The 25073-nt window shown below is 43.2% G+C and overlaps 1 protein-coding gene across 1 annotated transcript in view; it reads left to right on the forward strand.

Moving 5' to 3' along the window:
- The window catches only part of LOC106592847 (monocarboxylate transporter 8), a 49456-nt gene that overhangs the window by 1918 nt on the left and 22465 nt on the right, over positions 1 to 25073 (forward strand). Inside the window, exons 2-4 of the mRNA XM_045724141.2 lie at positions 21930 to 22074; positions 24102 to 24339; positions 24484 to 24738. Coding sequence (XP_045580097.1) covers positions 21930 to 22074; positions 24102 to 24339; positions 24484 to 24738 — 638 coding nt within the window. The remainder of the gene's footprint in view (positions 1 to 21929; positions 22075 to 24101; positions 24340 to 24483; positions 24739 to 25073) is intronic.

Below are 25073 nucleotides of genomic sequence, written 5' to 3' on the forward strand. Positions count from 1 at the left end.
CACCATGAGTTGACTCAACCACTTATATTGTTAAGATGAAACATGTTTGTGGCTATAAAGAAAGCCAATTGTCTTCTCTCTAACGCTCTCTCAATTCTCAGAAGGGGTCTGACGTAGGCCTAGGCTAATTGTTAACTCTGTATACATTCTTGCTATGGAAGTGTACACATGCGCAGGTTTTCAACTGAAACTTTTAGGTCATTAACCACTAGAGAGGTCTTTCCTCGTTCCCAAAACAACAACCCCTGTGTAATCTGATGACAATTGTCAAGACCTCTCTCTCTCTTATTTTTCCTTCGTTAAGACTTTTTAATGTTTGGGTCTATCCAGGATCCTGATTTCTAATCTTGAAAAAGGCGCCCACTGTTCTCATATCAAAAGGGATTACATTAGTGAGCTGTAGTCAGATCCCTCAGCTCGACAAGCTCGCCCCCGGCAAACTACGGTGCAGAAGGGGCTTATAGACTGCCTGGCACAGAATCACATTTCTCAGCTGGGCCCACCCTGAGTGCAGTGCCTAGGACAGTACCCACTCCTAATACCTCTTCAGACTGAGACATAAAGTAGAATTTACATTGATGCAAACTCTGTGAAATCAATGCCCATTGCCAAGATGGCGCCGGAGAAGAAGGCTGACGTTTTACGTGTTCCTATTGTGTTTTTTTGTTGGGTTCTTTGCATTGTTTGTAACTTATTTTTTTACTTATTTTGTACATAATGTTGCTGCTACCATCTCTTATGACCGAAATTAACTTCTGGAAGAATACATTTTTTTCCTTTAACGAGTCCGACAAGCCCGACGTGAATGACATACTGCTTTCCCGGGAACAGGCCCAGATCCCCATCATTTGGGTGAAGAGAAGGCTGAGAAAAAGAGGCAGGAGAGCAGGCTGCCTTCTGAGAATTCATAGGCGATCGAATAAACCCCCACTGCCTTCCATTCTGCTAGAAAATATTTGAAAAATAAAATTGATGACCGAAGCGACATTCAAAACTGTAATATCTTATGCTTCACGGAGTTGTGGCTGAACGACGACATTATCAACATACAGTTGGCTGGTTATACGCTGTATCGGCAGGATAGAACAGCGGCGTCTGGTAAGACAAGGGGCGGCGGACTATGTATTGTTGTAAATAACAGCTGGTGAGCAATATCTAAGGAAGTCTCGAGGTTTTGCTCGCCTGAGGTAGAGTATCTCATGATAAGCTGTAGACCACACTATCTACCTAGAGTTTATCTGTATTTTTCGTAGCTGTCTACATACAACCACAGACTGAGGCTGGCACCGAGACCGCACTCAATGAGCTGTATTCTGCCATAAGCAAACAAGAAAACACTCACCCAGAGGCGGTGCTCCTAGTAGCCGGGGACTTTAATGCAGAGAAACTTAAATCCGTTTTACCAAATTTCTAACAGCATGTTAAATGTGCAACCAGAGGGAAAAAAATTATGGACCACCTTTACTCCACACACAGAGACGCATACAAAGCTCTCCCTCGCCCTCCATTTGGCAAATCTGCACCAGTGACTCTCTCAATAAAAAAGCAGTCAGAGGAAGCAGATGCTAAGCTACAGGACTGTTTTGCTAGCACAGACTGGAATATGTTCCGGGATTCCTCCGATGGCATTGAGGAGTAAACCACATCAGTCATTGGCTTCATCAATAAGTGCATCGATGACATCGTCCCCACAGTGACCATACATACGTACATACCCCAACCAGAAGCCATGGATTATAGGCAACATTCACACTGAGCTAAAGGGTAGAGCTGCCGCATTCAAGGAGCGGGACTCTAACCCAGAAGCTTATAAGAAATCCTGCGATGCTCTCCGACGAACCATCAAACAGGCAAGCGTCAATACAGGACAAAGATCGAATCGTACTACACCGGCTCTGGCACTCGTCGGATGTGGCAGGGCTTGCAAACCATTACAGACTACAAAGGGAAGCACAGCTGAGAGCTGCCCAGTGACACAAGCCTACCAGACGAGCTAAACTACTTCTATGCTCGCTTCGAGGCAAATAACACTGAAACATGCATGAGAGCACTAGCTGTTCCGGAAGACTGTGTGATCACTCTCTCCGCAGCCGATGTGAGTGAGACCTTTAGACAGGTCAACATTCACAAGGCCACAGGGCTTGACGGATTACCTGGACATGTACTGTGAGCATGCGCTGACCAACTGGCAAGTGTCTTCACTGACATTTTCAACCTCTCACTGACCGAGTCTAATACCAACATGTTTTAAGCAGACCACCATAGTCCCTGTGCCCAAGAATACAAAGGTAACCTGCCTAAATGACTACCGACCCGTAGCACTCACGACTGTAGCTTTGAAAGGCTGGTCATGGCTCACATCAACAGCATTATTCCAGAAACCCTAGACCCACTACAATTTGCATACCGCCCTAACAGATCCACAGATGCAATCTCGATTGCACTCCCCGCTGCCCTTTCCCACCTGGACAAAAGGAACACCTATGTGAGAATGCTATTCATTGACTACAGCTCAGCGTTCACCATAGTGCCCTCAAAGCTCATCAATAAGCTAAGGACCCTGGGACTGAACACCTCCCTCTGCAACTGGATCCTGGACTTCCTGACGGGCCGCCCCAGGTGGTAAGGGTAGGTAACAACACATCCGCCACGCTAATATTCAACGCAGGGGCCCCTCAGGGGTACGTGCTCAGTCCTCCTGTACTCCCTGTTCACTCATGACTGCACGGCCAGGCACAACTTCAACACCATCATTAAGTTTGCCAATGACACAACAGTGGTCGGCCTGGTCAATGATGACACAGCCTATTAGGAGGAGGTCAGAGAGACCTGGCCTTGTGGTGCCAGGACAACAAACTCTCCCTCACGTGATCAAGACTAAGGAGATGATTGTGGACTACAGGAAAAAGAGGACCGAGCATGCCCCCATTCTCATCGACGGGGCTGTAGTGGAGCAGGTTGAGAGCTTCAAGTTCCTTGGTGTCCACATCACCAACAAACTAACATGGTCCAAGCACACCAAGACAGTCATGAAGAGGGCAAAACCTATTCTCCCTCAGGAGATTGAAAAGATTTGGCATGGGTCCTCATCCTCAAATGGTTCTACAGCTGCACAATAGAGATCACCCTGACTGGTTGCTTCACTGTTGCAACTGCTCGGCCTCCGACCCCAAGGCACTACAGAGGGTAGTGCATGCGGGTAGTGCGTACGGCCCAGTACATCACTTGTGCAAAGCTTCCTGCCATCCAGGACCTCTATACCAGGTGGTGTCAGAGGAAGGCCCAAAAAATTGTCAACGACTTCAGCCACCCTAGTTATAGACTGTTCTCTCTGCTACCGCACGACAAGTGGTACCGAGCGCCAAGTCTAGGTCCAAGAGGCTTCAAACAGCTTCTACCCCCAAGCCATAAGACTCCTGAACATCTAATCAAATGGCTACCCAGACTATTTGCATTGCCCCCCCGCCCCCTCTTTTACATCACTGCTGCTCTCTGTTGGTATCATCTATGCATAGTCACTTTAATAACACCACCTACATGTACATATTACCTCGAATAACCGGTGCCCCCGCACATTGACTCTGTACCGGTATCCCCCTGTGTAGTCTCGCTGTTGTTATTTTACTGCTGCTTTTTAACCTGTTGGGGCTAGGGGGCAGTATTTTCACGGCCGGATAAAAAACGTGTCCAATTTAAACTGGTTACTACTCTTTCCCAGAAACGAGAATATGCATATAATTAGTAGATTTGGATAGAAAACACTCTAAAGTTTCTAAAACTGTTTGAATGGTGTCTGTGAGTATAACAGAACTCATATGGCAGGCCAAAACCTGAGAAGATTCCATACAGGAAGTGCCTTGTCTGACAATTTGTTGTCCTTCTGTTGCATCTCTATCGAAAATACAGCATCTGTGCTGTAACGCGACATTTTCTAAGGCTTCCATTGGCTCTCTAAAGCCGCCAGAAAGTGGAATGGGGTGTCTGCTGTCTCTGGGCAAAGAACAGCAGCAGAATTTGTAAGTGGTCAGCCAGGGGACAGTGAGACTGAGATGCGCGTTCACGAGACTACTCCATTTTTTTCTTTCAGCCTTTGAATGAATACAATGTTGCCCGGTTGGAATATTATCGCTATTTTACGAGAAAAATAGCATAAAAATTGATTTTAAACGGCGTTTGACATGCTTCTAAGTACGTTAATGGAATATTTAGAATTTTTTTGTCACAAAATGAGCTCGCGCGTCACCCTTCGGATAGTGACCTGAACGAACGAACGAACAAAACGGAGCTATTTGAATATAACTATGGATTATTTGGAACCAAAACAACATTTGTTGTTGAAGTAGAAGTCCTGGGAGTGCATTCTGATGAAGAACAGCAAAGGTAATCCAATTTTTCTAATAGTAATTCTGAGTTTAGTGAGCCCCGAACTTGGTGCGTGTCAAAATAGCTAGCCGTGATGGCCGAACTATGTACTCAGAATATTGCAAAATGTGCTTTCGCCAAAAAGCTATTTTAAAATCTGACACCGCGATTGCATAAAGGAGTTCTGTATCTATAATTCTTAAAATAATTATGTATTTTGTCAACGTTTATCATGAGTAATTTAGTAAATTCACCGGAAGTTTTCGGTGGGTATGCTAGTTCTGAACATCACATGCTAATGTATAAAGCTGGTTTTTGATATAAATATGAACTTGATTGAACAAAACATGCATGTATTGTATAACATAATGTCCTAGGAGTGTCATCTGATGAAGATCATCAAAGGTTAGTGCTGCATTTAGCTGTGGTTTTGGTTTTTGTGACATATATGCTTGCTTTGAAAATGGCTGTGTGATTATTTTTGGCTTGGTACTCTCCTGACATAATCTAATGTTTTGCTTTCGCTGTAAAGCCTTTTTGAAATCGGACAATGTGGTTAGATTAACGAGAGTCTTGTCTTTAAAATGGTGTAAAATAGTCATATGTTTGAGAAATTGAAGTTATAGCATTTTTGAGGTATTTGTATTTTGCGCCACGCGATTCCACTGGCTGTTGACTGTTGACTACGTCCCACCTAGCCCATAGAAGTTAATTACTTGTTACTTTTATTTATTATTCTTATTTGTACTGCATTGTTGGTTAGGGGCTCTTAAGTAAGCTTTTCACTGTAAGCTCTACATCTGTTGTATTCGGCGCATGTGACTAATAACATTTGATTTGAAGTGAGATCCCAGGTCCAGTCAAACGGATCCACAGTAAGGCACACTAGTTCTCCCCATAAGAGCTATGACGAGGGAAATGAGGTACCAATCGCTGCCCAGAGTTGCTTGTTTTGATCAGTGTCCAAATCTCTACGAAACAGATGTCATGACATGTTTAGATTATTACTATGTAATTACAGAGGTACAAATGATGGCCTGAGGTTACCTGGGGGTATCAACACCATTTGGCTAAGTGTGTAGAAGGATCCACATATCAAGATGGAGGAAATCCTCCTCTTAATTCTTTCATCAAAACAATAGTTTCATGATCTGAACCAGATGGGCAAGAAGTGAATCCTTATCAACAAAGGGGTGCCTACAGAGCGTGTTTGAGGTATCACAGTGAAACGAAGGAAGGGTCAGGGACTTATAGTAGAGGATAGAGTAGTGGAATGAGTAAGGGAGGGACATGACAAAAGAGAACAAGGGGTGGAAGGTGTGAGGGAACATCCAGTTCCTTGAAGTTACCACTGTTTGCGTTCCAAATGCATGTTGGCATTTATTGTCATGAATCTTGCCTTGGAGGCAGCTCTGCAGAGTGGTCACTAGCTGACACAGCCACAAAGTCATCAAATCAGATTTTAAACCTAACCTTAACCACACTGATAACCCTAACCTTAAATTAAAACCTGAAAGCACATTTTTGTTTTCATGAATTTTTATGATATAGCCAATTTTTACTTTGCAGCTGGCCATCTAGCGGAAATCGCTCAGTTCTGCCTCCAGGGCAACATTTATGAAAATAAAGATCAATCTGCGTCCCAAATGGACCTGTATTACCTTGATGATTCACTACTTTAGACCAGGGCCAATAGGGTTATGGTCAAAAGTAATGCACTGAATACAGAATAGTGTTCCATTTGGGACGCAACCACTGTAAATCTGAGAGTGTTGTCTTGGCGAAAGCAGAATGGTGGTGACTTTGCTTTCACTTATCAAATCGCATAATGATCAGTGATTAATTACTTGAAGGAGAGAAGGAAGGGTTAGGGAAGAAGGAAGGAAAATTGATGCATTTTCGAAACAGGGTGTCAATCTAGGAGTGAGGGCAGGAAAGATATGGAGAGGGTGATGGACATACATTTATTACATCACTCATACTGTATCACTAGCCACTTTAAACAATGCCACTTTATATAATGTTTACATACCCTACATTACTCATCTCATATGTATATACTGTACTCTATACCATCTACTGCATCTTGCCATCTTGATGTAATAAATGTATCACTAGCTACTTTAAACAATGCCACTTTATATAATGTTTACATACCCATTACTCATCTCATATGTATATACAGTCGTGGCCAAAAGTTTTGAGAATGACAAATATTAATTTTTACAAAGTTTGCTGCTTCAGTGTCTTTAGATATTTTTGTATAATTACAAGCATTTTGTATAATTACAAGCATTTCATAATGCTTGACAATCTGGACCCTTTCTAAAATTATCTGCCTAAATTATTGCAACCCCTATTACTAGCCTGTTCAACCTCTCTTTCTTGTCGTCTGAGATTCCCATAGATTGGAAAGCAGGTGCTGTCATCCCCCTCGTCAAAGGAGTGGACACTCTTGACCCAAAATGCTACAGACCTATATCCATCCTACCCTGCCTTTCTAAGGTCTTCGAAAGCCAAGTCAACAAACAGATTACCGACCATTTCAAATCCCACCGCACCTTCTCCGCTATGCAATCTGGTTTCAGAGCTGGTCATGGGTGCACCTCAGCCACGCTCAAGGTCCTAAACGATATCGTAACCGCCATCGATAAGAAACAACACTGTGCTGCCATATTCATTGACCTGGCCAAAGCTTTCGACTCTGTCAATCACCACATCCTCATCGGCAGACTCAATAGCCTTGGTTTCTCAAATGATTGCATCGCCTGGTTCACCAACTACTTCTCTGATAGAGTTCAGTGTGTCAAATCGGAGGGCCTGTTGTCCGAACCTCTGGCAGTCTCTATGGGGGTGCCACAGGGTTCAATTCTTGGGCCAACTCTTTTCTCTGTATACATCAATGATGTCGCTCTTGCTGTTGGTGAGTCTCTGATCCACCTCTACGCAGACGACACCATTCTGTATACTTCTGGCCCTTCTTTGGACACTGTGTTAACAACCCTCCAGACGAGCTTCAATGCCATACAACTCTCCTTCCGTGGCCTCCAACTGCTCCTAAATACAAGTAAAACTAAATGCATGCTCTTCAACCGATCGCTGCCTGCACCTGCCCGCCTGTCCAGCATCACTACTCTGGACGGTTCTGACTTAGAATATGTGGACAACTACAAATACCTAGGTGTCTGGTTAGACTGTAAACTCTCCTTCCAGACTCACATCAAACATCTCCAATCCAAAGTTAAATCTAGAATTGGCTTCCTATTTCGCAACAAAGCATCCTTCACTCATGCTGCCAAACATACCCTCGTAAAACTGACCATCCTACCGATCCTCGACTTCGGCGATGTCATTTACAAAATAGCCTCCAATACCCTACTCAACAAACTGGATCCAGTCTATCACAGTGCCATCCGTTTTGTCTCCAAAGCTCCATATACTACCCACCACTGCGACCTGTACGCTCTCGTTGGCTGGCCTTCGCTTCATAATCGTCGCCAAACCCACTGGCTCCAGGTCATCTACAAGACCCTGCTAGGTAAAGTCCCCCCTTTTTGCTCCTTTGCACCCCATTATTTATTTCTACTTTGCACTTTCCTCTACTACAAATCTACCATTCCAGTATTTTACTTGCTATATTGTATTTACTTTGCCACCATGGCCTTTTTTGCCTTTACCTCCCTTATCTCACCTCATTTGCTCACATTGTATATAGACTTATTTTTCTACTGTATTATTGACTGTATGTTTGTTTTACTCCATGTGTAACTCTGTGTTGTTGTATGTTGTCAAACTACTTTGCTTTATCTTGGCCAGGTCGCAATTGTAAATGAGAACTTGTTCTCAACTTGCCTACCTGGTTAAATAAAGGTAAAATAAAATAAAAAAATAAGTGTCAAAGGCTTTTATTGACAATTACATGAAGTTGATGCAAAGAGTCAATATTTGCAGTGTTGACCCTTCTTTTTCAAGACCTCTGCATTCTGCCCTGGCATGCTGTCAATTAACTTCTGGGCCACGTCCTGACTAGTGGCAGCCCATTCTTGCATAATCAATGCTTGGAGTTTGTAAGAATTTGTGGGGTTTTGTTTGTCCACCCGCCTCTTGAGGATTGACCACAAGTTCTCAATGGGATTAAGGTCTGGCGAGTTTCCTGGCCATGGACCCAAAATATTGATGTTTTGTTCCCTGAGCCACTTAGTTATCACTTTTGCCTTATGGCAAGGTGCTCCATCATGCTGGAAAAGGCATTGTTCGTCACCAAACTGTTCCTGGATGGTTGGGAGAAGTTGCTCTCGGAGGATGCGTTGGTACCATTCTTTATTCATGGAAGTGTTCTTAGGCAAAATTGTGAGTGAGCCCACTCCCTTGGCTGAGAAGCAACCCCACACATGAATGGTCTCAGGATGCTTTACTGGTGGCATGGCACAGGACTGATGCTAGCGCTCACCTTGTCTTCTCCGGACAAGATTTTTTCCGGATGCCCCAAACAATCGGAAAGGGGATTCATCAGAGAAAATGACTTTACCCCAGTCCTCAGCAGTCCAATCCCTGTACCTTTTGCAGAATATCAGTCGGTCCCTGATGTTTTTCCTGGAGAGAAGTGGCTTCTTTGGTGCCCTTCTTGACACCAGGCCATCCTCCAAAAGTGGAGGATTCTTATTCGTTCCTTTACACTTGTGTGTATAAGGTAGTTGTTGTGAAATTGTTAGGTTAGATTACTTGTTAGATATTACTGCATGGTCGGAACTAGAAGCACAAGCATTTCGCTACACTCGCATTAACATCTGCTAACCATGTGTATGTGACAAATAAAATTTGATTTGATTTGTAGTGAATGATCTCAGGCCAGGGAATTTCTGAAACAGATACAGACTTAGGCCATATGACCCACAAGGCTTGGTATGGGTTGTATTGAAATAGAGTGACAGTCAGTGATTTATTGAGCTGGTTTGTGTCCTGTTATTGTAGCTTTCTGGAGTCTATAATAACTGTTATGGCCATGGTCATAACGGTTATTTACTATTAGCAGCTATGTCTTTATTCCAAACCACCGGAAATGCAATTTATGTTGGCTGTATTTGGGGAGTTGTTACCCACGAGATGCCCTATGGCCTGAAACATGAATAGAGAGCAGACATGACAGTCTGGCGCCATTAATTTATAGCACAACAAACAAGAATCCTCTTACTCCATCTGTCTGGACCTGCTGGCTCAGCTCATTTTACTACATTTGATTTGCCCTGAAATAGAAATAGCTCATCTGGTTTACAGACCGAAGGACACGCATTTACAGGATTTAAAGACTTAATGCTTGAAATATTGACACTAGTTTGTACATAACATCCCTATGCACAGTATTATGGTCAGTTTAAATAGGAGTAGAATACAGTAAGATGGAACTATCCCTAAAATTGGTATTTTGTCCATTTCAGAAAGAAATCTATTCACTGGCATCTGTATGCTGTCTCTCTCCCATCCTTATAGGCCATAGAAATATTCCACTCTGTGCCCATTTTGAACCCGATGGAAGGTTATGTTTATGATTTGTTCTCTGGGACCTGACAAACATAATCCCCTAAAAGGATATTTGATTTCAGATTCGTTTTTGATGAATAGATGTAATTTGTTTCCATTATTTTACAAGATACTGTTATTACAGTTAGACTAGCATCCTGTCCAGAGGTGTTTAGTTACACATCAAGCCGCCTCATGCTACTGTACCAAAACAAGAAAAAAAAAAGTTTTGGCTTGTACAAAACTACTCACTTTGTAAGACAATACATTATCTTTACCATGCCTATGATCATTTACCCATGAGTAATGAACTTGTTCCGATACTTCATCCTTTGTATTCTCTCTGGACTAGAACAGAGGCTAGCTACAGCATAAATCCTAACAACTTGCAGCTTAAGGAATAATGTGGCATGTTTGGCATTCCAGAAGGCTGTGGAATAGAATAGTTCCCAATCGGATCAGGGCCCATTGTCCAGTCCATCGCCTCCCCCTCCAATGCATTTTTAGACCCAATCAAATACTTGCCCAGTCCTCAACAGTTTGTCTGTGTATGTACTTTAGGCCACTTAATTGTGCACAGAAGCTGAAGGTATTTTCACTCCTCATAGTGTATTTAGACCCATTGAACAACCTGTTTCTGAGTCCACTATACTGTAACTCTGCCTGTACTCCAGGCCTAGGACCTCTTGTTTGTTCAGAAGCTAAGCTATGCAACACATTACACCCATTGAACTTCTTTCAAAAGCTCACTATAGTGTGACACTGTGCATATAGTTGACTCATGCATACAGTAAATACTGTGTATACACGGCAAACAAAAATTGTTTCGGTGAACCAGTTCAGGGAACAGAACTGAAAAATAACTGAACCGTGAATGAAAGTGATACATACTGTTTCGGAACAGAACCGTTATTTTAAAAGCATGGGAACCGGTTAACCTGTTATGGCTAGGGGGCAGTATTTTCACTGCTGGATAAAAAACGTATCCGATTTAATCTGGTTACCACTCCTACCCAGTAACTAAAATATGCATATACTTATTACATATGGATAGAAAACACCCTAAAGTTTCTAAAACTGTTTGAATGGTGTCTGTGAGTATAACAGAACTCATTTGGCAGGCAAAAATCTGAGAAGGTTTCATTCAGGAAGTGGCCTGTCTGACAAGGTGTCGTTCTTCTTGTCTCTGTTTATTGAAGAGTGAGGATCTTAGCTGTCCCGTGACACTTCCTACGGCTGCCATAGGGTCTCAGAAGGCGGTAAAAAGCTGAATCGTGGCTTTGCAGGCTCTGGCTGAAAAAAAGTAGCGCGTTTGGGTAGTGGCTGGTTACAGTACTGTGAGACTCAGGCTCGTGCCCGCGTCGACCGAAAGCTTTGTTTACTTTCCTCTGTTTAGCTAAAAGGAGATTCCCGGTCGGAATATTATCGCTTTTTTACGAGGAAAATGGCATAAAAATGGATTTTAAACAGCGGTTGACATGCTTCGAAGTACGGTAATGGAATATTTAGATTTTTTTTGTCACGAATTGCGCCATGCGCACGACCCTGATTTACCATTTCAGATAGTGTCTGGGACGCACAAACAAAACGCCGCTATTCGGATATAACGATGGATTATTTTGGACCAAACCAACATTTGTTATTGAAGTAGCAGTCCTGGGAGTGCATTCTGACGAAGACAACAAAAGGTAATCAAACTTTTATAATAGTAAACCTGATATTGGTGAGTGCTAAACTTGCCGGGTGTCTAAATAGCTAGCCCGTGATGCCTGGGCTATGTACTTAGAATATTGCAAAATGTGCTTTCACCAAAAAGCTATTTTAAAATCGGACATATCGAGTGCATAGAGGAGTTCTGTATCTATAATTCTTAAAATAATTGTTATGCTTTTTGTGAACGTTTATCGTGAGTAATTTAGTAAATTCTTAGCAAATTCCTCCTCTGCTAGTTCTGAACGTCACATGCTAATGTAAAAAGCTGTTTTTTGATATAAATATGAACTTGATTGAACAAAACATGCATGTATTGTATAACATAATGTCCTAGGTGTGTCATCTGATGAAGATCATCAAAGGTTAGTGCTGCATTTAGCTGTCTTCTGGGTTTTTGTGACATTATATGCTAGCTTGAAAAATGGGTGTCTGATTATTTCTGGCTTGGTACTCTGCTGACATAATCTAATGTTTTGCTTTCGCTGTAAAGCCTTTTTGAAATCGGACAGTGTGGTTAGATAAAGGAGAGTCTTTAAAATGCTGTGAAATAGTCATATGTTTGAAAAATTGAAGTTTTTGTATTTTTGAGGAATTTGTAATTCGCGCCACGCCTATCATTGGATATTGGAGCAGGTGTTCCGCTAGCGGAACGTCTAGATGTAAGAGGTTAATAACGTTGTCAAACATTCCAGGCATTTTTCTAGTCCCACAAAAAATGCTACAAAGTGCGTGTGCATCCAAAGTGCATCATCTTCCGGCGCCGACAGAGATGGCCGCCTCTCTTCGCGTTCCTAGGAAACTATGCAGTATTTTGTTTTTTTTATGTGTTATTTCTTACATTGTTACCCCAGGAAATCGTAGGTTTTATTACATACAGTCGGGAGGAACTATTGGATATAAGAGCAACATCAACTCACCAACATTACGACCAAGAATACGACTTTCCCGAAGCAGATCCTCTGTTTGGGCCACCACCCAGGACAATGGATCGGATCCCAGCCGATCATTCAAAACAACGGGGCCGCTGAAGGGGCAGACGGAGCGGTCTTCTGGTCTGGCTCCGTAGACGGGCACATTGCGCACCTCTCCCGAGCATACTACTCGCCAATGTCCAGTCTCTTGACAACAAGGTAGACGAAATCCGAGCAAGGGTTGCCTTCCAGAGAGACATCAGAGACTGTAACGTTCTTTGTTTCATAGAAATATGGCTTACTCGAGACACGCTATCTGAGTCGGTACAGCCACCTGGTTTCTTCCCGCATCGCGCCGACAGAAACAAACATCTCTCTGGTAAGAAGAAGGGCGGGGGTGTGTGCCTTATGATTAACAACTCATGGTGTGATCATAACAACATACAGGAACTCAAGTCCTTTTGTTCACCTGACCTAGAATTCCTTACAATCAAATGCCGCCCACAATATCTACCAAGAGAATTCTCTTCGATCATAATCACAGTAGTGTATATCCCGCCCCAAGCAGACACCTCGACGGCCCTGAAAGAACTTCATTGGACTCTATGTAAACTGGAAACCACATATCCTGAGGCTGCATTTATTGTAGCTGGGGATTTTAACAAGGCTCCCTAAATTTTATCAGCATATCGATTGCGTGACCCGGGCTGGAAAAACCCTGGATCATTGTTATTCTAACTTCCGCGACGCATATAAAGCCCCCCCCCCCGGCCCCCCTTTTGGAAAAGCTGACCACGACTCCATTTTGTTGCTCCCAGCCTATAGACAGAAACTAAAACAGGAAGCATCCGTGCTCAGGTCTGTTCAACGCTGGTCCGACCAATCGGATTCCACACTTCAAGATTGCTTTGATCATGTGGACTGGGATATGTTCCGCATAGCGTCGAACAACAACATTGATGAATAAGCTGATTCGGTGAGCGGGTTTATTAGCAAGTGCATCAGTGATGTTGTACCCACAGCGTCTATTAAAACATTCCCAGAAGCCATGGATTGATGGCATCATTCGCGCAAAACTGAAAACGCGAACCACTGCTTTTAATCAGGGCAAGGTGACCGGAAACATGACCGAATACAAACAGTGTAGCTATTCCCTCCGCAAGGCAATCAAACAAGCTAAGTGTCAGTATAGAGACAAAGTAGAGTCGCAATTCAACGGCTCAGACACGAGAGGTATGTGGCAGGTTCTACAGTCAATCAAGGACTAGAAAATAAAAATCAGCCCCGTCGCGGACCACGATGTCTTGCTCCCAGACAAATTTAAACAGCTTCTTTGCTCGCTTTGAGAACAATACAGTGCCACTGACACGGCCCGCTACCAAAACCTGCGGGCTCTCCATCACTGCAGCCAATGTGAGTAAAACATTTAAACGTGTTAACCCTCGCAAGGCTGCAGGCCCAGATGTTCTGATGTTCCCATACTGACGTTACCATAGGCTACTGTACTGACGTTCCCATACTGACGTTACCATAGGCTACTGTACTGACGTTCCCATACTGACGTTACCATAGGCTACTGTACTGACGTTCCCATACTGACGTTACCATAGGCTACTGTACTGACGTTCCCATACTGACGTTACCATAGGCTACTGTACTTACGTTCCCATACTGACGTTACCATAGGCTACTGTACTTACGTTCCCATACTGACGTTACCATAGGCTACTGTACTGACGTTCCCATACTGACGTTACCATAGGCTACTGTACTGACGTTCCCATACTGACGTTACCATAGGCTACTGTACTTACGTTCCCATACTGACGTTACCATAGGCTACTGTACTTACGTTCCCATACTGACGTTACCATAGGCTACTGTACTGACGTTCCCATACTGACGTTACCATAGGCTACTGTACTGACGTTCCCATACTGACGTTACCATAGGCTACTGTACTGACGTTCCCATACTGACGTTACCATAGGCTACTGTACTGACGTTCCCATACTGACGTTACCATAGGCTACTGTACTGACGTTCCCATACTGACGTTACCATAGGCTACTGTACTTACGTTCCCATACTGACGTTACCATAGGCTACTGTACTTACGTTCCCATACTGACGTTACCATAGGCTACTGTACTTACGTTCCCATACTGACGTTACCATAGGCTACTGTACTGACGTTCCCATACTGACGTTACCATAGGCTACTGTACTGACGTTCCCATACTGACGTTACCATAGGCTACTGTACTTACATTCCCATACTGACGTTACCATAGGCTACTGTACTTACGTTCCCATACTGACGTTACCATAGGCTACTGTACTGACGTTCCCATACTGACGTTACCATAGGCTACTGTACTGTTCTGACGTTCCCATACTGATGTTACCATAGGCTACTGTACTGACGTTCCCATACTGACGTTACCATAGGCTACTGTACTGACGTTCCCATACTGACGTTACCATAGGCTACTGTACTTACGTTCCCATACTGACGTTACCATAGGCTACTGTACTTACGTTCCCATACTGACGTTACCATAGGCTACTGTACTGACGTTCCCATACTGACGTTACCATAGGCTACTGTACTGACGTTCCCATACTGACGTTACCATAGGCTACTGTACTTACGTTCCCATACTGACGTTACCATAGGCTACTGTACTGACGTTCCCATACTGACGTTACCATAGGCTACTGTACTGACGTTCCCATACTGACGTTACCATAGGCTACTGTACTGACGTTCCCATACTGACGTTACCATAGGCTACTGTACTGACGTTCCCATACTGACGTTACCATAGGCTACTGTACTGATGTTCCCATACTGACGTTACCATAGGCTACTGTACTTACATTCCCATACTGACGTTACCATAGGCTACTGTACTTACATTCCCATACTGACGTTACCCTTGCTACTATACTGACGTTCCCATACTGACGTTACCATAGGCTACTGTACTGACGTTCCCATACTGACGTTACCATAGGCTACTGTACTTACGTTCCCATACTGACGTTACCATAGGCTACTGTACTTACATTCCCATACTGACGTTACCCTTGCTACTATACTGACGTTCCCATACTGACGTTACCATAGGCTACTGTACTGACGTTCCCATACTGACGTTACCATAGGCTACTGTACTGACGTTCCCATACTGACGTTACCATAGGCTACTGTACTTACGTTCCCATACTGACGTTACCATAGGCTACTGTACTGACGTTCCCATACTGACGTTACCATAGGCTACTGTACTTACATTCCCATACTGACGTTACCATAGGCTACTGTACTGATGTTCCCATACTGACGTTACCATAGGCTACTGTACTGACGTTCCCATACTGACGTTACCATAGGCTACTGTACTGACGTTCCCATACTGACGTTACCATAGGCTACTGTACTGACGTTCCCATACTGACGTTACCATAGGCTACTGTACTGATGTTCCCATACTGACGTTACCATAGGCTACTGTACTTACATTCCCATACTGACGTTACCATAGGCTACTGTACTTACATTCCCATACTGACGTTACCCTTGCTACTATACTGACGTTCCCATACTGACGTTACCATAGGCTACTGTACTGACGTTCCCATACTGACGTTACCATAGGCTACTGTACTTACGTTCCCATACTGACGTTACCATAGGCTACTGTACTTACATTCCCATACTGACGTTACCCTTGCTACTATACTGACGTTCCCATACTGACGTTACCATAGGCTACTATACTGACGTTCCCATACTGACATTACCATCGGCTACTGTACTGACGTTCCCATACTGACGTTACCCTTGCTACTATACTGACGTTCCCATACTGACGTTACCATAGGCTACTGTACTGACGTTACCATACTGACATTACCATAGCTACTGTACTGACGTTCCCATACTGACGTTGCCATAGGCTACTTTATTGACATTACCGTACTGACGTTACCATAGTCTACTGTACTGACGTTACCATAGGCTTCTGCACTGACGGTACTGTAGGCTACTGGACTGACGGTACCGTAGGCTACTGTGCTGGCGTTATAATTCTGTGGACCTAATTCTGATGATGCAGGTCATAACAAGATGCCCAGCACTTCAAGCCTCTTCCTCAACCCTTTCTTGCTCTCTCCCCACTTGTTTGTCCATCATGTATGTAAACAACTATCTTGCCTGCTCTATCCGCACTGATTGGTGAAGTAATTTAATGAGCTTATTGTGAAAAACTGTTGATTTCACATGTTAGGGAGATTTCAGGGAGAATAGCGCGCTCACACAGTAAGTGTGGTCACTGTCTCTTTAAATAGCTAACAGCCTCCCCCTGGCATCTGAGGAACAACCATGCAGTCTGGGGCCTGAGAGGAGGGAAGGAGAGAGAGGGAGGGAGTGAGGGAGAGGGGTGTCCTCTTTTTCTGTGTGCCTGTCACTATGCGCCTGTCACTATACAGCTGTCACTATGCCTCCTATAAAGAAGCATGTTTTTCTCTCCCTCTGCATGGTTTTCTCTTCTTTTCTTAAACCCCCTCCCCTCTCCCTGTGTCTCTTTCTTTTGTTTTGAAGGGTTCAGACATTGAGTGCACTCTGGCTGTTTTATTATTAAGACTGTGGGCTGCTGGGAAAGAGGGCGAGAAGTTTGGGATGAGAGGTTTAGAGGGATGAGGAGATGAGAAGGGGTGGAAGGTGGGCGAGTGGAGATGTTGAGAAGATTATAGGACTCAGGGCTGGATGGAATGAAGGGGTGTGGAGTTGGTCAAGCATCAAGGGTTTCTACTATATGCTTTCTGTGGCTGCCTCAGAAATGGACCCTATTCTCTAGATAGTGAAGTACTTTTGAACAGGGCCGACTCAGTCTGTCTTTATTCCTCCTCTGGTCCGTTCTGCGTGGTTTGCTTCCTTTTGGATGATTGTCTTAAAACAAACACTAACTAACTGGATGCTTTACTGTAAAACAGCATGTTGTATAGAAAACATGTTTGGTGAATAATAGTCTCCTTTTTTTGTAGTCTATATACAGTACCAGTCAAAAGTTTAGACACACCTACTCATTCAAGGGTTTTTCTTTATTTTTTTACTATTTTCTACATAATAGTGAAGACATCAATAATATAAAGTAACATACATGGAATCATGTAGTAACCAAAAAAGTGTTAAACAAATCAAAATATATGTTATATTTGTGATTCTTCAAAGTAGCCACCCTTTGCCTAGATGGCAGCTTTGCACACTCTTGGCATTGTCTCAACCAGCTTCATGAGATAGTCACCGGAAATGCATTTCAATGAACAAGTGTGCCTTGTTAATTTGTGGAATTTCTTTCCTTCTTAATGCGTTTGCCAATCTGTTGTGTTGTGACAAGGTAGGGGTGGTATGCAGAAGATAGCCCTATTTGGTAAAAGACCAAGTCCGTATTATGGCAAGAACAGCTCAAATAAGCGAAGAGAAACGACAGTCCATCATTACTTTAAGACATGAAGGTCAGTCAATCCGGCAAGTTTCAAGAACTTTGTGTAGTTGCAAAAACCATCAAGCGCTATGATGAAACTGGTTCCCATGAGGACTGCCACAGGAAAGGGAGACCCAGAGTTATCCTCTGCGGCAGAGGTAAGTTCATTAGAGTTACCAACCTCAAAAATTGCAGCCCAAATAAATAATTCAGAGTTCAAGTAACAGACACATCTCAACATCAACTGTTCAGAGGAGACCACGTGAATCAGGCCTAAAGGACACCAATAAGAAGAAGAGATTTGCTTGGGCCAAGAAACACGAGCAATGGACATTAGACTGGTGGAAATCTGTCCTTTGGTCTGATGAGTCCAAATTTGAGATGTATGGTTCCAACCATTGTGTCTTTGTGAGATGCAGAGTAGGTGAACGGATGATCGCCGCATGTGTAGTTCCCCCGTGAAGCATGGAGGTGGAGGTGTGACGGTGTGGGGGGTGCTTTGCTGGTGACACTTTCGGTGATTTTATTTAGAATTCAAGGCACATTTAAACAGCATGGCTACCACAGCATTCTGCAGCGATACGCTATCCCATATGGTTTGCGCTTAGTGGGACTAATTTGTTTTCAACAACACAATGACCCATTTACAGTTTACATTTAAGTCATTTAGCAGACGCTCTTATCCAGAGCGACTTACAAATTGGTGCATTCACCTTATGGTATCCAGTGGAACAACTTACACACTAAATAGCCCTTACACACCTCCAGGTTGTGTAAGGGCTATTTGACCAAGAATGAGAGATGGAGTGCTGCATCAGATAACCTGGCCTCCACAATCACCTGACCTCAACACAATTGAGATGGTTTGGGATGAGTTGGACCACAGAGTGAAGGAAAAGCCAACAAGTACTCAGCATATGTGGGAATTCCTTCAAGACTGTCGGAAAAGCATTCCAGGTGAAGCTGGTTGAGACAATGCCAAGAGTGTGCAAAGCTGTCATCGAGGCAAGGTTATCTACTTTGAAGAATCTCAAATATAAAATATATTTTGATTTGTTTAACACTTTTTTTGGTTACTACATGATTCCATATGTGGTATTTCATAGTTTTGATTTTTTAACTATTATTCAACAATGTAGAAAATAGTAAAAATAAAGAAAAACCCTACAATGACTTACTGGTACTGTACAGTTGAAACCAGAAGTTTACATACACCTTAGCCAACTACATTTAAACTCAGTTTTCCACAATTCCTGAAATTTAATCGCAGTAAAAATTCCCTGTTTTAGGTCAGTTAGGATCACCTCTTTAATTTTAAGAATGTGAAATGTCACAATAATAGTAGAGAGAATGATTTATTTCAGCTTTTATTTCTTTCATCACATTCCCAGTGGGTCAGAAGTTTACATACACTCAATTAGTATTTGGTAGCATTGCCTTTAAATTGTTTAACTTGGGTCAAATGTTTCGGGTAGCCTTCCACAAGCTTCCCACAATAAGTTGGGTGAATTTTGGCCAGAATTGTTCTCCAGCATCTTCACAAGGTCCTTTGCTGTTGTTCTGGGATTGATTTGCACTTTTCACACCAAAGTACGTTCATCTCTAGGAGACAGAACGCGTCTCCTTCCTGAGTGGTATGACGGCTGCGTGGTCCCATGGTGTTTATACTTTGTACAGATGAACGTGGTACCTTCAGAAGTTTGGAAAATTGCTCCCAATGATGATCCAGACTCGTAGAGGTCTACAATTATTTTTCTGAGGTCTTGGCTGATTTCTTAGATTTTCCCATGATGTCAAGCAAAGAGGCACTGAGTTTGAAGGTAGTCCTTGAAATACATCCACAGGTACACCTACAATTGACGCAAATGATGTCAATTAGCCTATCAGAAGCTTCTAAAGCCACTACATCATTTTCTGGAATTTTCCAAGCTGTTTAATGGCACAGTCAACTTAGTGTATGTTAACTTCTGACCCACTGGAATTGTGACACAGTGAATTATAATGAAATAATCTGTCTGTAAACAATTGTTGGAAAAATTACGTGTCATGCACAAAGTAGATGTCCTAACCGACTTGCCAAAACTATAGTTTGTCAACAAGAAATTTGTGGAGTGGTTGAAAATTAGTTTTAATGACTCTAACCTAAGTGTATGTATACTTCCGACTTCACCTGTACGTTCTCCATGTTCCCTACATTGTAGCAAGTTAGCAGCTGATCTATATTCTACTGTAACCTGGACCGCGGTCCAATGTATTGCCTGTCATATCGACAAATATCATTTTGCCATGTTTGCTTACTGCTTTGGCCGGGGAAGATGAAACATTAAATGGCTGCCAAGGGCAAAATCTGGTCTGCTCAGATCTCACATGAACAGGTCTCTCTACTGTTGTCATCCTCCCAACCATACATTCTAATGTTCATTGACTCATTACGTGCACCAAATGACACCAATATAATATATATATAGGGATTAGGGTGCCTTTTGGGATGCAACCCCACTCTGTTGGACCCAGAACAGACTGGAGACATTAAAGCTTCCTTTGGCCCTTAAGACCCAGGGATGGTTTGCCCTAGAGGGTAAAGCATGTCTCTGTGCGCAGTAGTCAGAACACATTAACCCCATTGGGCACAGTAGTACAACATGTTATTACCATAGTCATATATGCCTGGATCTCTATCCATGGCTGAGTAGTAGTAATAATAATAATAATAGGTTTATTTTAGTGTTTTTTTTTTACAAATGGAATCACAAAGTCACTTTAAAAAAAACATGGTTATTATTATACAGTACAGGTTATATGAGGGTACCGCATGTTAATATTATACTAGATCAGCTGTTATTCTACAGGTTATATGAGGGTACAGCATGTTAATATTATACTAGATCAGCTGTTATTCTACAGGTTATATGAGGGTACAGCATGTTAATATTATACTAGATCAGCTGTTATTCTACAGGTTATATGAGGGTACAGCATGTTAATATTATACTAGATCAGCTGTTATTCTACGGGTTATATGAGGGTACAGCATGTTAATATTATACTAGATCAGCTGTTATTCTACAGGTTATATGAGGGTACAGCATGTTAATATTATACTAGATCAGCTGTTATTCTACAGGTTATATGAGGGTACAGCATGTTAATATTATACTAGATCAGCTGTTATTCTACGGGTTATATGAGGGTACAGCATGTTAATATTATACTAGATCAGCTGTTATTCTACAGGTTATATGAGGGTACAGCATGTTAATATTATACTAGATCAGCTGTTATTCTACAGGTTATATGAGGGTACAGCATGTTAATATTATACTAGATCAGCTGTTATTCTACAGATTATATGAGGAGGATACAGCATGTTTCTACATGCTGATGAGCCCCATTGAGTACCCTACTACAAGTTTTATACAGGATATCAATTACAGCATGTGTGTGTATGTATAGGTTAACCTTACTGCTGTGGTCATGAGCACCAGGTAAGTTAACAGTTTAAATCGAGGTTGACATGTTCTTCTGCAGAGCACACACGTTGGCTTCTGGAGGTTGTCAACAGGTTGGTTGTGAAAGGTTGCACAGAGGTTGTACACTGGTTGTAAATATGTTGCAAGCAGGGCATAGACAGGTAGCAGACATGTACTTCAGACAGACTGTCCATACATCACAGACCCGTTATCAGTTGACATACATGTACTGTAACAAGTACCATGTTGAAGGACACAGATTAAGGGATTCATCCTACATTGCCCTTACTGTAGTTACTGACCCTCTTATCTAGGTAGCTCTCATGTTGCTTGGAAACAGCTTTGAGGTTACATTTTGACTGTATCAATATGGAAAATAATCTTGTTAATGTGTGGACCTGTCCCTGCATCCCTCCACCCCTACCTCTTCCTGACCTGTCCCTCCCTCTCCTCCCTGCCTCCAGCCTGGGTGGGGGCCCTGGCGATGGGCATGATCTTCTTCTGTTCCCCGGTGGTCTCCATGTTCACCGATCACTTCGGCTGCAGGAAGACAGCTGTGGGCGGGGCCACCATGGCCTTCATCGGACTCCTCAGCACCGCCTTCGCAACGTAAGAGAAACTTCTGTTCTAGAGCCCTTCTAGAGCCCTCCAAACATTCTAGAATCATTAGAACACTCCACACTTTCTATTACTATTACAACCCATCTACTCTAGAACTATTTCAACCCATCTACTCTAGAGCCCTTCTAGAACCCTCCACAATCTTTAGAACTGTCCTTGTATGTTTTGCCACTCCTTTTGCACATCATTTACACGTCCTGCCCTCAGTGACCTGAGCATTACACATTCATGTTAGGGTGTCACAGGCTCTGTTCCAAAATGTACACTAACTTACTACTTATAAGGAAGTACAGTATTGGATATACAGTGCATTCGGAAAGTATTCAGACCTCTTGACTTTTTCCACATTTCGTTACGTTACAGCCTTATTCTAAAATGTATTACATTTATTTTTTCCCCCTCATCAATCTACACACAATAGCACATAATGACAAAGCAAAAATGGGTTTTTAGAATGTTTTGTAAACGTATTACAAATTAAAAACCGATATCACATTTACACAAATATTCGGATCCTTTACACAGTACTTTGTTGAAGCACCTTGGCAGCGATTACAGCCTTGAGTCTTCTTGGGTATGACGCTACAAGCTTGGTACACCTGTATTTGGGGAGTTTCTCCCATTCTTCTCTGCAGATCCTCTCAAGCACTGTCAGGGTTGATGGGGAGTGTTGCTACACAGCTATTTTCAGGTCTCTCCAGAGATGTTTGATCGGGTTCAAGTCCGGGCTCTGGCTGGGCCACTCAAGGACATTCAGAGACTTCCCGAAGCCACTCCTGCATTGACTTGGCTGTGTGCTTAGGGTCGTTGTCCTGTTGGAAGGTGAACCTTCGCCCCAGTCTGAGGTCCTGAGCGCTCTGGAGCAGATTTTTTATCAAGGATCTCTCTGTACTTTGCTCCGTTTATCTTTCCTGGGTTCCTGACTAGTCTCCCAGTCCCTGCCGCTGAAAACATCCCCACAGCATGATGCTGCCACCACCATGCTTTACCATAGGGATGGTGCCAGGTTTCCTCCAGACGTGACGCTTGGCATTCAGGACAAAGAGTTCAATCTTGGTTTCATCAGACCAGAGAATCTTGTTTCTCATAGTCTGAGAGTCCTTTAGGTGCCTTTTGGCAAACTTCAGGCGGGCTGTCATGTGCCTTTTACAGAGGAGTGGCTTCAGTCTGGCCACTCTACCATAAAGACCTGATTGGTGGAGTGCTGCAGAAATGGTTGTCCTTCTGGAAGGTTCTCACATCTCCACAGAGGAACTCTTGAGCTCTGTCAGACTGACCATCGTGTTCTTGGTCACCTCCATGACCAAGGCCCTTCTCCCCAGATTTCTCAGTTTGGCCGGGTGGCCGCTCTAGGAAGAGTCTTGGTGATTCCAAACTTATTACATTTAAGAATAATGGAGGCCACTGTGTTCTTGGGGACCTTCAATGTGTAAAAATGTTTTGGTACCTTTCCCCAGACCTGTGCCTCGACACAATCCTGTCTTGAACCTCATGGCTTGGTTTTTGCTCTGCCATGCACTGTCAAATGTGGGACCTTATATAGACAGGCGTGTGCCTTTCCAAATCATGTCCAATTAATTGAATTTAGCACAGGTGGACTCCAAGTTTTAGAAACATCGCAAGATTGATCAATGGAAACAGAATGCATATGATCTCAATTTCTAGTCTCATAGCAAAGGGTCTGAATACTTACGTCAATAAGGTATTTCCGTTTTTTATTTTTAATACATTTGCAAACATTTCTAAAAACCTGTTTTCGCTTTGTCGTTATGAGGTATTGTGTGTAGATTGAGGAAACAATTAATTTAATTTATTTTAGAATAAGGCTGTAATGTAACAAAATGTGGAAAACGTCAAGGGTCTGAATACTTTCCGAATGCACCGTATATTCTAGGTGCTAAGTTATGCTAGTGTGGAACATAACACAGTAGTGAGATCGCCTGCCTCTTCACCCGTTAGAATTGACATACATTAGTTTTCCAGTGTTTTAGTACCTCTACCCCCTGCCCACCCAGGTCCCTCAGCCTACGGTATCTCACCTATGGGATCCTGTTTGGCTGTGGCTCGTCCTTTGCCTTCCAGCCCTCCCTGGTGATCCTGGGCCACTACTTCCGGCGGCGGCTTGGCCTGGCCAACGGCGTGGTGACGGCGGGTAGCAGCCTGTTCTCCATGGGCCTCCCGGTGCTGCTCACCAAGGTGGTGGAGCCGCTGGGCCTCAGCAGAACCTTCCAGATCCTCAGCCTCTTCATGCTGGTACTGTTGTAATGTGTTTGATGATCATCCATTACACAGCTTGTTTGTTTACATTTTCCTGATTTTGAATGATGTGACTCATTGAAGTAAACGTGAGATTCGACTTTGAACAACTGTTTCTTTTCGTTCTTTTAAACATAACAGGTCCAGGCCCTGCTGGCCTTGACCTTCAGACCCCTGCTGCCCCAGAGCGCTCCAATGGGACCACCAGAACCAGGGGGCCCCGTTGGGTCCACAACCCAGCCAGGAGCCCCTGCCCAGGGAAGCCGCTGGAGCAGGACCCAGACCCAGGTCCGGAAGGCCTTTAATGTGAAGGTGTTCCACATCGTCACCTACCGGGTGTGGGCGTTCGGGGTGTCTACGGCTGTACTGGGTTACTTTGTGCCTTACATCCACTTGGTAAGGGCTCAGGGACCATCAATACAATTTCTTCAAGATTTGACCATGTTCTTGATATTGTGCTGTATTTAGGGCACTGTTTTCTGCTGGCAGAGACACCTACGCTGTGAGTGAAATTATAATGATATAATAATCTGCAGCACAATTTATGATGTCACTTTTCTTTAACAATTTCCATCTAGAATGTTGCTGTGTGTTGGTTTACAGCGCAGCTGTTTTTGCGAGGGGAAAATAATGTCACCCTAACTGCTTTTAGTGTCAGCTTGATTGGCATCTTATCGTATGTAGGAAAACTAGACTTTCTGACCAAGAGTTCACCAAGTCAACTTTAGAGG

Source organism: Salmo salar, chromosome 09 (assembly GCF_965601325.2).
Source record: "Salmo salar chromosome 09, fSalSal1, whole genome shotgun sequence".
NCBI lineage: Eukaryota > Metazoa > Chordata > Actinopteri > Salmoniformes > Salmonidae > Salmo > Salmo salar.